General features: G+C 51.7%; 1 protein-coding gene across 1 annotated transcript; it reads left to right on the top strand.

Annotated features, from left to right (window-relative positions):
• Positions 1-265: 265 nt before the first annotated feature.
• Positions 266-12,680, top strand: LOC140406596 (tyrosine aminotransferase-like; the record flags this gene model as incomplete). Its single annotated transcript, XM_072494597.1, has 3 exons — positions 266-328; positions 643-851; positions 12,576-12,680. Coding segments are annotated over exons 2-3 (310 nt in total), but the record flags the coding sequence as incomplete, so codon positions are not given.
• Positions 12,681-14,738: the final 2,058 nt, after the last annotated feature.

Raw genomic sequence — 14,738 nt, 5'->3', positions numbered from 1 at the left:
GTGGCGACTAGGGGATTTTCACAGTAACTTCCTTGAAGCCTACTTGTGACAATAAGTGATTTTCATTTTCATTTCATTTCGTATTGACTTTGATTGAGAAATTCTGTGTTGTTTTTTGTCCTTGTTCTTGTTCAGTTTGTTGGACGTCAGTTAGAGTCGGGGTCAGTGACCGGACACAGCCCACCTCCGGGTCCAATGGGCTGTCTGATCCCAGCTCCCTCCCCCCACAGCCCTGCTTTTAGACCCCAGCACCACCCTCACTCCTCACTGACAGCCTCACTCACAGCTCCAAGTTCCTGGACATCTTCCCAACTTTCTCACAGAACAGGTATCTAACTCGCTCAAATTCCTTCATTGCTTCTGTGTTTAGAACAACATCGAAATGCGACCGAATTCATGTCAGTGTAACTGACATTGGGTTTAACCATTTAATGATTTAGAACTGGGGGAGTTTGTGCCAATCTGGTTTGATTAGTGTCGATTTTAAAAGGGCTGAAATGGACTCAGAGGAAGAGTCAGAAACGGCAGCACCGAATCTCCCCCCTCATCTCCTGCTCTTTACTCCCTTTCCTTTCACCTTCTCTCTTTCACCCTCCCTTCATTCTGCTGCTTCCAGTGATTTGTGATCTTGCTATTTTCCAGTGCAATGGCCAGTGAGGACTTGCTGATTCTCGATTCCATCCTCAAAGGCAACAGCTTCGATTATTCGGGAAGATTAAAATGCAAACGCACCAAGTGGAATGTCCGCTCCTCGGAAATGTCCAAACGAACATTCAACCCAATCCGAGCCATCGTGGACAACATGAGGATCGAGCCCAATCCGGACAAAGCCATGATCTCATTGTCTATTGGTAAGAGTCGTGGTCCAATCACCTGCCTTTCCCCTCCATCCAGCAAAGAACAGAACATTCTCAATCCACAACTCCCAATCCCCAATTCCCAATTCCCAATCCACAATCCCCAATTCCCAATCCACAATCCCCAATCCCCAATTCCCAATTCCCAATCCACAATTCCCAATTCCCAATCCACAATCCCCGATTCCCAATCCACAATCCCCAATTCCCAATCAACAATCCCCAATCCACAATTCCCAATCCCCAATTCCCAATCCACAATCCCCAATTCCCAATCAACAATCCACAATCCCCAATTCCCAATCTCCAATCCCCAATCCACAATTCCCAATCCACAATTCCCAATCACCAATTCCCAATCCACAATCCCCAATTCCCAATCAACAATCCACAATCCCCAATTCCCAATCTCCAATCCCCAATCCACAATTCCCAATCCACAATTCCCAATCCCCAATTCCTAATCCACAATCCCCAATTCCCAATTCACAATTCCCAATCCCCAATTCCCAATCCACAATCCCCAATTCCCAATCCACAATCCACAATTCCCAATCAACAAGCCACAATCCCCAATTCCCAATCTCCAATCCCCAATCCACAATTCCCAATCCCCAATTCCCAATCCCCAATCCCCAATCCCCAATCAACAATCCCCAATCCACAATTCCCAATCCACAATCCCCAATTCCCAATCTCCAATACCCAATCCACAATTCCCAATCCCCAATTCCCAATCCCCAATCCCCAATTCCCAATCAACAATCCACAATCCCCAATTCCCAATCTCCAATCCCCAATCCACAATTCCCAATCCACAATTCCCATTCTCCAATTCCCAATCCACAATCCCGAATTCCCAATCTACAATCCCCAATCCACAATTCCCAACCTACAATTCCCAATCCACTAATCCACAATTCCCAATCCACAATTCCCAATCCACAATCCACAATTCCCAATCCACAATCCACTATTCCCAATCCACAATCCACAATTCCCAATCCACAATCCACATCCTTAAATTCTGATAATTTTTTCACCTGGTGATTATTTTTTCAGGGTGGGATTGCGGGCAGATTGGGGATCAGCACATTTCACAACAGAGAACCAGAATTGGAGACAATATCAACAGAATCAAAACTGTAGAAAATACTGTAAACCGGGTTTGGAATCTGTGACATTCAAAAGTAGAAACAAAAGTCTGGGATTGAGTTGTAGGTGAGGGACAGGGAGGAGTGGACAGGTCCTGGTGAGGGACAGGGAGGAGTGGACAGGTCCTGGTGAGGGGCAGGGAGGAGTGGACAGGTCCTGGTGAGGGACAGAGAGGAGTGGACAGGTCCTGGTGAGGGACAGGGAGGAGTGGACAGGTCCTGGTGAGGGACAGAGAGGAGTGGACAGGTCCTGGTGAGGGACAGAGAGGAGTGGACAGGTCCTGGTGAGGGACAGAGGGGAGTGGACAGGTCCTGGTGAGGGGCAGGGAGGAGTGGACAGGTCCTGGTGAGGGACAGGGAGGAGTGGACAGGTCCTGGTGAGGGGCAGGGAGGAGTGGACAGGTCCTGGTGAGGGACAGGGAGGAGTGGACAGGTCCTGGTGAGGGACAGAGGGGAGTGGACAGGCCCTGGTGAGGGACAGGGAGGAGTGGACAGGTCCTGGTGAGGGGCAGGGAGGAGTGGACAGGTCCTGGTCAGTGGTGAGGGACAGGGAGGAGTGGACAGGTCCTGGTCAGTGGTGAGGGACAGGGAGGAGTGGACAGGTCCTGGTCAGTGGTGAGGGACAGAGAGGAGTGGACAGGTCTGGGTGAGGGAAAGAGAGGAGTGGACAGGCCCTGGTCAGTGGTGAGGGACAGGGAGGAGTGGACAGGTCTGGGAGAGGGACAGGGAGTAGTGGACAGTTCCTGGTCAGTGGTGAGGGACAGGGAGGAGTGGACAGGTCGGGATGAGGGACAGAGAGGAGTGGACAGGTCTTGGTCAGTGGTGAGGGACAGGGAGGAGTGGACAGGTCTGAGTGAGTGACAGCGAGGAGTGGGCAGGTGCTGGTGAGGGACAGAGAGGAGTGGACAGGTCCTGGTGAGGGACAGAGGGGAGTGGACAGGCCCTGGTGAGGGACAGGGAGGAGTGGACAGGTCCTGGTCAGTGGTGAGGGACAGGGAGGAGTGGACAGGTCCTGGTCAGTGGTGAGGGACAGAGAGGAGTGGACAGGTCTGGGTGAGGGAAAGAGAGGAGTGGACAGGTCCTGGTGAGGGACAGGGAGGAGTGGACAGGTCCTGGTGAGGGACAGAGGGGAGTGGACAGGCCCTGGTGAGGGACAGAGGGGAGTGGACAGGCCCTGGTGAGGGACAGGGAGGAGTGGACAGGTCCTGGTGAGGGACAGGGAGGAGTGGACAGGTCCTGGTGAGGGAAAGAGAGGAGTGGACAGGTCCTGGTGAGGGACAGAGGGGAGTGGACAGGCCCTGGTGAGGGACAGGGAGGAGTGGACAGGTCTGGATGAGGGACAGAGAGGAGTGGACAGGTCTTGGTCAGTGGTGAGGGACAGGGAGGAGTGGACAGGTCTGGGTGAGGGACAGAGAGGAGTGGACAGGTCCTGGTGAGGGACAGAGGGGAGTGGACAGGCCCTGGTGAGGGACAGGGAGGAGTGGACAGGTCCTGGTGAGGGACAGGGAGGAGTGGACTGGTCCTGGTCAGGGACAGGGAGGAGTGGACAGGTCCTGGTGAGGGACAGAGAGGAGTGGACAGGTCCTGGTGAGGGACAGAGGAGAGTGGACAGGTCCTGGTGAGGGGCATGGAGGAGTGGACAGGTCCTGGTGAGGGACAGAGGGGAGTGGACAGGCCCTGGTGAGGGACAGGGAGGAGTGGACAGGTCCTGGTGAGGGACAGGGAGGAGTGGACTGGTCCTGGTCAGTGGTGAGGGACAGGGAGGAGTGGACAGGTCCTGGTGAGGGACAGGGGGGAGTGGACAGGTCCTGGTCAGTGGTGAGGGACAGGGAGGAGTGGACAGGTCCTGGTCAGGGACAGGGAGGAGTGGACAGGTCCTGGTGAGGGACAGAGAGGAGTGGACAGGTCCTGGTGAGGGACAGAGGAGAGTGGACAGGTCCTGGTGAGGGGCATGGAGGAGTGGACAGGTCCTGGTGAGGGACAGGGAGGAGTGGACAGGTCCTGGTGAGGGACAGGGAGGAGTGGACAGGTCCTGGTGAGGGGCAGGGTGGTGTGGACAGGTCCTGGTGAGGGACAGGGAGGAGTGGACAGGTCCTGGTGAGGGGCAGGGAGGAGTGGACAGGTCCTGGTGAGGGACAGGGAGGAGTGGGCAGGTCCTGGTGAGGGACAGAGAGGAGTGGACAGGTCCTGGTGAGGGACAGAGGGGAGTGGACAAGCCCTGGTGAGGGACAGGGAGGAGTGGACAGGTCCTGGTGAGGGACAGAGAGGAGTGGACAGGTCCAGGTCAGTGGTGAGGGACAGAGAGGAGTGGACAGGTCTGGGTGAGGGAAAGAGAGGAGTGGACAGGTCCTGGTCAGTGGTGAGGGCCAGGGAGGAGTGGGCAGGTCCTGGCGAGGGACAGGGGGGAGTGGACAGGTCCTGGTCAGTGGTGAGGGACAGGGAGGAGTGGACAGGTCCTGGTGAGGGACAGGGGGAGTGGACAGGTCCTGGTCAGTGGTGAGGGACAGGGAGGAGTGGACAGGTCCTGGTGAGGGACAGAGAGGAGTGGACAGGTCCTGGTGAGGGACAGAGGGGAGTGGACAGGCCCTGGTGAAGGACAGGGAGGAGTGGACAGGTCCTGGTGAGGGACAGCGAGGAGTGGACAGGTCCTGGTCAGTGGTGAGGGACAGGGAGGAGTGGACAGGTCCTGGTCAGTGGTGAGGGACAGGGAGGAGTGGACAGGTCCTGGTGAGGGACAGGAGGAGTGGACAGGTCCTGGTCAGTGGTGTGGGACAGGGAGGAGTGGACAGGTCCTGGTCAGTGCTGATGGACAGAGAAGAGTGGACAGGTCTGGGAGAGGGACAGAGAGGAGTGGACAGGTCCTGGTCAGTGGTGAGGGACAGGGAGGAGTGGACAGGTCTGGGTGTGGGACAGGGAGGAGTGGACAGTTCCTGGTCAGTGGTGAGGGACAGGGAGGAGTGGACAGGTCTGGATGAGGGACAGAGAGGAGTGGATAGGTCCTGGTCAGTGGTGAGGGACAGGGAGGAGTGGACAGGTCTGGGTGAGGGACAGAGAGGAGTGGATAGGTCCTGCTGAGGGACAGGGAGGAGTGGACAGGTCTAGGTGAGGGACAGGGAGGGGTGGACAGGTCCGGGTGAGGGACAGAGAGGAGTGGACAGGTCCGAGTGAGGGACAGGGAGGAGTGGACAGGTCCTGGTGAGGGACAGGGAGGAGTGGACAGGTCCGGGTGAGGGACAGAGAGGAGTGGACAGGTCCGAGTGAGGGACAGAGAGGAGTGGACAGTGTAGCCACCTGGGTTGGTAACTTCCCGACTTAAAATGTAGATCCGCAAAGACTACAGGGAAATTCAGCTAACACAAACAAAAACCAGCAAGTGCAAAAATCCTGTGTATTAGAACTTGCAAAAGCCCAGACAGCACTGAAACTCACAGCCATCTGCATATTAATGAGCGATCCCCGGGAACAATCGAAACATTCGAGGTGAATAAGACCAAGCCAGACTCCTCGGCGCTGGCAGGAGCCAAGACAAAGGAAGGCCGACGGACACTCAGGGACCGCCCAGCGATCAGGGAACGGCTCCAGTATTGGAGAACTCGATCCAAGTGATCGGAACGTAGTCCAATCACTTGGAACCAGATACGGGGTCTGCCCCGAACAGTGCAAAGCCCCTGGGGACTATAAAGTAGAGCCCCCAAGTTCAAATCGGTCTTCTTGGCAAGGTCGCTCAGCAGCGAACCAACCCTTGACAGTGAACTGCCAAAGCTGCCGCATCAACCAAGTAAGTCTCCAGTCAACGCTCGCTACGAGATAGGCGCTCCTAGCTACCAGTCCATACCAGCTTTGAAGCCTGCAGATTCAGAACCCGAACGAAAGGCCATTTGTTCCCCTGACCTGGTGGACCAGTTCCAAGCTAAGTATAGGCCTTTTTGTGATGGAGATAGCCTAGTAAGTAAAGTTTTATGCATGAGTAGTGATTGACTGTGTATAATAAATGTGTTTTGATTTGAATCTTACTAATTGGTGTGTTGAGTTATTGATCAGTACTTGAACTTGAACCTCGTGACGGTATCATAAAGATACCTGGTGACTCTAGAGCAAAGGTTATAGAAACACCGATTACCGGGAACTCAACAAAGTCACCCCCGCAGCAGCCCCCACGGTAGCCACAAGACCCGAGACCTAGGGACTCAACTCACGATATTTTACGGTTTTGGACATCAGTAACGGATTCTGGTCCATTCCATTGGCAAAAGCGTGCCAATACAAATTTGCCTTCACTTTTAAAGGTCAGCAGTACATGTGGACATGCCTTCCACAAGGATTCCACAACTCCCCCTCCATTTTCCACCGACAGCTGGCAAATGGTTTATCGAAATTTTCTCGGCCCGAATGTCTGGTCCAGTATGTAGACGACCTATTGCTGCAGACAGACACCAAGGCAGAGCACATCGAGCTTCTGGCCGAACTCCTGGAACTCCTACAGCAGATTGGATGCAAAGTAAACCCCAAAAAGGCCCAAATTCTGGAAAGCAAAGTGGTATATTTGGGAACGATTATCACGCATGGTAAACGCGAGATCGAGCATAAAAGAATTGACTCGATTGTCAAATTGCCCCTTACCCAGAATGTTTCAGCCCTCCGGTTGTTTTTAGGACTGGTTGGCTACTGCCGAAACCATATTGACGGTTTCGCCACCAAAGCAGCACCTCTCTCGGAACTCCTAAAGAAAGGAGCGCCTTGGGAATGGAAGCTGTAGATACTTTAAAGCGTGCACTCATTACAGCCCCCGCACTACAGGTTCCAGACCCGCTTTCCCTCTATGCTATAGAGATAGCTAGCACAGACCACACCCTTTCGGCCGTGCTCCGCCAGGAACGGCACGAACAGTTAAGACCCGTGGCTTATGCCTCCAGAGTTTTAGATCCTGTGGAGCAGGGATTTTCGCCCTGTGAAACGCACCTGCTCGCAGTTTTCTGGGCAGTTCAATACTTTTCATACATCACCGGACTAAACCCCATCACAATCCTCACGGAACACACTCCCACCCAACTTTTACTAGACGGACGACTTAAGGACGGTACAGTAAGCCAGATTAGAGCAGCCAGATGGACCCTTCTCTTGCAGGGACGGGCTGGTTTAGCACAGGGCTAAATCACTGGCTTTGAAAGCAGACCAAGGCAGGTCAGCAGCATGGTTCAATTCCCGTACCAGCCTCCCCGAACAGGCGCCGGAATGTGGCGACTAGGGGCTTTTCACAGTAACTTCATTTGAAGCCTACTTGTGACAATAAGCGATTTTCATTCATTTTTTTCATTTTATCACTGTTAAAAGGACCAAGACCCACACTTTCCTAGCCGACAACCTTCAGTACCCAGGCACCCCCCACGAATGTGAAATCATCTCACCGCACCACAACACAGGCCCCTTTATCGCAAAAACACGCCCCCGAAAGATAGGTAGTTCACCCCAGAGCCCCCAGCCCACAGACATGTGCGCACCCCTAAGGATTTATGTGGATGGTTCTTCCACTGTATTAGACAGGAAGCGCATTACAGGATGCGGCATTTATGTTGAGGACGCGCAGGGACGCGTCCTCAACATAAAACTACCAGGACACTTAGGCGCGCAGGCAGCAGAACTAGCAGCCGTGGCGTACATTATAGATCACCCAGATTCCTTCCCCAGCCCAGCAGACATATACTCGGACAACCTCTATGTCTGTAACAGCCTCACAGAATTCCTACCCCTGTGGAAAGCAAGAGAATTTGTTTCCGCAGACGGAAAATCCCTCCCTTCAGCCCCATTGCTCTGGCACATTTTAGATAAAGCACAGGACAGGGTTTTCAGCATTGTTAAAGTCCAAAGTCACCACCGTTCCTCCCCACCTGGAAATGTAAAAGCCGACGCACTGGCTAAAGCAGGTTCCACACATGGACATTTTTGGAACCCCCCCCGAAAGCGCACCAGTGAATGCAGTTCAGGTCACACAGACTAATATCGAGGATTTAGTGCAGGCCCAGAAGCAAGTTAGGAATCTCAGGGAGATTTTAAAAGGAAGCTTTCCAGCCCCATACGATAGGTGTAAAAATGCACTGACCACACATGACGGTGTGGTGTTAAAAGACACCCTTTATGTGGTTCCTGAACAGGACAGGAATCAGCTCCTTTGTTTGTTCCATGATAGTCATGGGCATCAGGGAATTGACCCCACTACAGCCACCTCAGGCAGCTCTGTTGGTGGCCGAATTTAAAGGATGACGTCACGCACTACGTTGAAAACTGCCTTATCAGTGCCCAGAACAATCCAGACAGATATGCAAAGAAAGCTCAGCTTAGCCACACCCGCCCCGTTAATGGCCCCTGGACTAACCTCCAGATTGATTTTATAGGACCATTGCCCCCTTCCAGGAATGGTTTCAAGTATGTCTTAGTTGTCATAGACACATTTAAAAATGGGTAGAAGCATTCCCATCTAGACCTAACACAGCAAAGACTACCGCTAAGATTTTAACCCACGACATTTTTACAAGATGGGGAATCCCCTGCAGCATTGAATCCGACCAAGGTTTCCATTTTACGGGACGTATCATGAAGAATGTCCTCACGATATTTGGCATTACCCAAAAATTCCACATCGCATACCACCCCCAGTCAAGTGGTATCATGGAGCGAATGAATCGGACCCTAAAAGCAGCCCTCAGAAAAATGGTCCAACAAAACAACACCACTTGGGATTCAGTCCTCCCTTTTGCGCTGATGTTTTTACGCAACACCGTTTCAACTTCCACAGGATACACCCCACACACGCTCATGACCGGATGCCCCATGAAAGGCACAGAATTTTTATTAGGGCTTGACTTGACCAGCCCCGAAGTGAAAAATGAAATGAAATGAGAATCGCTTATTGTCACAAGTAGGCTTCAAATGAAGTTACTGTGAAAAGCCCCTAGTCGCCACATTCCGGTGACTGTTCGGGGAGGCTGGTACGGGAATTGAACCATGCTGCTAGCCTGCCTTGGTCTGCTTTCAAAGCCAGCGATTTAGCCATGTGCTAAACCAGTGACGGCCCTCACACACGAGAACGCAGTCAAGCAATTGGTTGAAAATGTAAAAATGGCTCAGCTAGCAGCCGCAGTAAGATTAGGCACTAGGAAGAAACAGAGCAAGGCCTGTTTCGACAAGACAGTGCATGCGACTGAGTTTGAAGTAGGACAGCAGGTCATGCTCTCCATTTACAACCCCAGCACATTCCTGTCACCGAAGTATTCGGGTCCGTACTCCATTGCGGACAAAGTAAGCCCCTCCATGTATAAAATTAAGTACCCCAATGGAAAGACTGCGTGGTTCCATATTAACCAGCTCAAGGCATATGGCTCGCAGTCTAACCACTCACACCACGTCATGCTCGACGCAGCAGACCACGCCCCGCCCACAGCCAATGTATCCCCACCCTCACCCAACACGTCCAACCCCTCCACGGACTCAACCTCGACTCCACCCCCGAACTCTAGACTCCGCCCCGGAACGTCCACAGACAGCAGCAGCAGCGACAGCGACTGTGACACAAACAATAGCCACAGCACGCCTCCCTACTATCCCCATGCAACAGGACCCACACCCAGTGAATCTGACCACGATTTGAGTGATCCCTTCCTCTTCAGATTCCTCAACAAACCTCACCAAAGACCACCGCCCTACGATTACGACCCCGACTCCGCCCCCACAGAATTAGACACCACCTTTTGGCACCGTGACAATTTGTACAGCTCGTCCGAAACGACGAGATGGATCCAAAGTCACACCATGCAGCTTTATCAACCCTCATCCATTCAAGAGTATGGCATCTGGGAGAAGATGACGACTTTGAGTCTGACTCCCAAAACGAGAACTCCTTTGCGATCCTGTTTGCAATTGATAACTGAGGTGTCCAGATGATGTTTTAAAAAGGAACCGCTTGGGAGAAACAGTGTCCTTTCTGATGGAACCTACAGCATGTTCGTCAATGTTTGTTTGTTAGTGTTATTGTTATGTGTTGTTTGTAAACTCGGAAGCTCCACGGCCACACACCATATTTGTCGGCAGAAACCTGTGAACCTTGCCAGCACGCTTGTCGGCAGAAACCGCTGAGAGCTTGCCAGCCCCCGTTCATAACTGCTCTTCTGGTTCGACGGTAGAACCTTTACAGCAACCCCCCACGATGACTACATTTTTTGCCCGTTCTTGCCGGTTGCTCAGGCAGTGGAGAAACGGCATTGGTCTCCGCCCTGCCTGAGGACCCCCCTCTGGTCAGCTACGCTCGGGCAGAGCACATACGGCATTGATCACCGACCTACCCGGGGATCCCATCCAAGTCTTACCCATCGCAGCCCATATGCACCTCATTTCGGCACTCTTGGTTCGAAAAGTTTTGTTTTGTTTTCGGGTAACCCTTAGGTTGCCATCCCTATGCGATTTACATCCTCAAACATTTGGATGGTAAATCGCACAGCCTGCGAGACGGCTCGCAGTGTTTCAGTATTTTTTTAAGTGTGTCTTGACCTGACTATTCGGTTAAAAAAAATTTTAAAATGAGGGAGTCACACTTGGTGACAAATTATAAAGGGAAATTGGCACTACAAGACAGACATGCTGACGCACGAGATATTAACCAAGATAGTAACAGAAACTATGCTTGATCCACAGAATTCCAGAAGCTCCAGGAAGAGAGACGAAAAGGAAAGAAGACAACAATGAAGACGTCATACATGTTCTTCGTCGTTATTGTAATTTGTATCGGGTTCCGCGCAAATGCGACCCCCCTGACCCCTACCACACAGGCCGTGAATGATTCCCACCCCTACCACACACGATACCCTGAAATAGTTAACCCCGAGATAGTCACCGACACACCATCATGGTGTGATACGTTCATAACCCGGTATTCACTATCATACGTAATTGAATCCCTTCTAGTATTGGCGATACTCTGCAACATCGTGCAGACTATCCACATGAGGAAATGGCGAAGGAGAGCCTACCGCTCTCGCACCCCGGTATACAGGATAAGATCCCCTATTTTTGGTTATCACCAGGACCCCGAACCCCTTGATCTACAATAAAGAACATTTGTGTTGCATCTTTTGTAAGTAAAGAAATGTGTTTCGTTTACAACGGAAATATTGTACACCTCTGTGCTTGACTGCCAAGCCTTGGAAAAATGTGAATGCTGCTATTATTTTTGTATTGTTAGGAAGTTAGTATGATTGAATTTTTGAGTGAGTGTAGTTTATGAGAGATAGTTAGAGGTACCGTTTTTGTTGTTGTTGTAATGCATGTCTCTGTGTGACATAGCGCCACTTAGAATTGTTAGTTAAAAAAAATTCATACATAGTTATGGTCAGTGTAGAGGCCATGAAAAGAGTGCTCGCTGGGTCAGGAAGTGAAGACAACGCAGTTATGTGATCCTTCACGCTTTGCATTAGGGATCACAAGGAGGGTGTGTAGCCACCTGGGTTGGCCACTTCCCGACTTAAAATGGAGGTCCGCTAAGACTACAGGGAAATTCAGCCAACATAGGCAAAAACTAGCAAGTGCAAAAATCCTGTGTATTAGAACTTGCAAAAGCCCAGACAGCACTGAAACTCACAGCCATCTGCATACTAATGAGCGATCCCCGGGAACAATCAAAACATTTAAGGTGAATAAGGCCAAGCCTGACTCCTCGGCGCCAGCAGGAGCCAAGACAAAGGAAGGCCAACGGACACTTAGGCACCGCCCAGCGATCAGGGAACAACTCCAGTATTGGAGAAATCGATCTAAGTGATCGGAACGTAGTCCAATCACTTGGAACCAGATACGGGGTCCGCCCCGAACAGCACAAAGCCCCTGGGGACTATAAAGTAGAGCCCCCAATTTCAAATCGTCCTTCTTGGCAGGGTCACTCAGCAGCGAACCAACCCTTGACAGTGAACTGCCTAAGCTGCCGCATCAACCAAGTAAGTCTCCAGTCAACGCTCGCTACGAGATAGGCGCTCCGAGCTACCAGTCCATACCAGCTTTGAAGCCTGCAGATTCAGAACCTGAACGAAAGGCCATTTGTTCCCCTGACCTGGTGGGCCAGTTCCAAGCTAAGTATAGGCCTTTTAGTGATAGAGATAGCCTAGTAAGTAGAGTTTTATGCATGAGTAGTGATTGACTGTGTATAATAAATGTGTTTTGATTTGAATCTTACTAATTGGTGTGTTGAGTTATTGATCAGTACTTGAACTTGAACCTCGTGATGGTATCATAAAGATACCTGGCGACTCTCGAGCAAAGGTTATAGAAACAGAGCAAATTAAGTAAAGATACAATGGGCAACATTTAAGAGCCAACCAAAACTGAGCAACAACAGGTCCTGGTCAGTGGTGAGGGACAGGGAGGAGTGGACAGGTCCTGGTCAGTGTCCTTGCTTCTTCCAGCAATGGGTGCAGCCGGTACTGTTCAGAGTGGATTATTGTGGTGGGAATAATTAGTTGGAAATGGCCCCATTTGAGCAGAGAAATTATTAATAAATGTTTAATAATTAACTGTCATTTTGTTAAAGGTGATCCCACAGTGTTCGGCAACCTGCCAACTGATAACAAGGTTCTACAAGCCATGAAAAACGCAGTGGATTCTGGCAAATTCAACGGTTATGCTTCATCCATAGGTACGGATTTGGAATCTTTACATATCTGGGAACCTGGGATTTGGGCTGTAAACTACTTTCAAATCTTAAAGCACAAAGTCAATTTCCAAATCTTATGAAGGCTACGTTTAACCAAATACTCAATCAGAACATTTGAATACAGGAGTTGGGACGTCTTGCTGAAGTTGTACAAGACATTAATAAGGCCACACTTGGAATACTGTGTACAGTTCTGGTCATCCTATTATAGGAAGGATATTATTAAACTAGAAAGAGTGAAGAGATTGGCCAGGATGCTACTGGGACTTGATGGTTTGAGTTATAAGGAGAGGCTGAGACTTTTTTCCCTGGAGCATAGAAGGCTTAGGGGTGATCTTATAGAGGTCTATAAAATAATGAGGGCATCGATAAGGTAGAGCGTCAACATCATTCCCCAAAGATAGAGGAGTCTAAAACTAGAGGGCGTAGGTTTAAGGTGAGAGGGGAGAGATACAAAAGTGTCCAGAGGGGAACTTTTTTCACACAGAGGGTGGTGAGTGTCTGGAATGGGCTGCCAGAGGCAGTAGTAGAGGCGGGTACAATTGTGTCTTTTAAAAAGCATTTAGACGCTTCCGGTTGCGGCGATGACCAGCTAAGCCGCACGTTTCTGCGGCTCCAGCTCGAACGGACCTTCGGGCTCTCTTAAGAGCCCCAACGGGGAATTTTTTCGGGACGAAACCCGGTGTGGGGTGAGTGAATAGGGAGTCCCCCCCAACGAAAAAGAAAAATATCAGCGGCGGCGGCCTGATCGCGAAGAATCCTCGAGGACAGGGACAGAAGAAAAAAGGAGCAAGGTGGCGGCGGAGAGAGCCCAGGCGACATGGGGGCCGGTCCAGGACGAATTTTTGAGACGGTGTGTGGAGCTGCTTAAGAAGGAGGTGCTGGCCCCGATGCTACAGGCAATTGAGGGGCTTAAGGAGGCACAAAAGACCCAGGAGCGGGAGCTCCGCGTGGTGGAGCAGAAGGTGACGGACAATGAAGACGAGATCCTGGGCCTGGCAGTCAAAATGCAGACGCACGAGGCGCTCCACAAAAAGTGCATTGAAAGGATTGAAGTCCTAGAAAACAGATCACGGAGAAAGAACCTTCAGGTCCTGGGTCTCCCCGAGGGAGTGGAAGGAGCGGACGGCGGGGCTTACGTGAGCACGATGCTACGCTCGCTAATGGGAGCTGAGGCCCCCTCGGGCCCCTTGGAAGTGGAAGGGGCTCATCGGGTCCCTGCGAGGAGACCAAAGGCGAGAGAACCACCTAGGGTGACGATCGTGCAATTTCATCGCTTCAGTGACAGAGAGGTGGTTCTGAGATGGGCCAAAAAGGTACGAAGTAGTAGATGGGAGAATGCGGTGGTACGGGTGTACCAGGATTGGAGTGCGGAGGTGGCGAGAAGGAGGGCGAGTTTTAATCGAGCCAAGGAGGTGCTACACAAGAAGAAGGTGAAGTTCGGGATGCTGCAGCCGGCGCGACTGTGGGTCACGCACCAGGAGAGGCATCACTACTTCGAAATGGCGGAAGAAGCATGGACCTTCATTAAAAACGAGAAACTGGATCAGAACTGAGGGACTGATGTTAGAGGGGAAATGACAATGCCGATGTATATAGAGATGTAAATTGGGAAGGGGGGGACACTAAGAAATGTGGGCGCCGGTGGGGGGGAAGAAGAGACATAGGCGGGGGATGGGGAATGGGAGTGGGGCGGTAGAGGGAGCTGCGCCACAAGGTGCGGGACAACTATAGAGAACACGGGGCTTACTGTTCTTGTTCCCGCGCCAGAAAGATGGTGGCGGGAAGATAGGCGCAAGGTAGATGGGAGTTCCCCACACGGGGGGGTCAAGGAGAGAGCGGGAGAAGCCGGGGTCAGTTGAAGTCAGCTGACTTTCGGAAGCAATATGGGGGAGCAATCATGCTAGATGGGGATCTAGCGGGGGGGGGGGGGGGGGGAGGGGGGAGGATAACTGGGTTGCTGCTGCAGAAATCAAAGAGGAACTGGTAAAAGAAAGGGTGGTCGGGGCTGGAATGCGCCGCCTGGGGAACGGGTGGGTG

Source organism: Scyliorhinus torazame, unplaced genomic scaffold (assembly GCF_047496885.1).
Source record: "Scyliorhinus torazame isolate Kashiwa2021f unplaced genomic scaffold, sScyTor2.1 scaffold_693, whole genome shotgun sequence".
NCBI lineage: Eukaryota > Metazoa > Chordata > Chondrichthyes > Carcharhiniformes > Scyliorhinidae > Scyliorhinus > Scyliorhinus torazame.
Note: the sequence above shows the minus strand (reverse complement) of the source record. Positions and strands in the feature narration are given on the sequence as shown.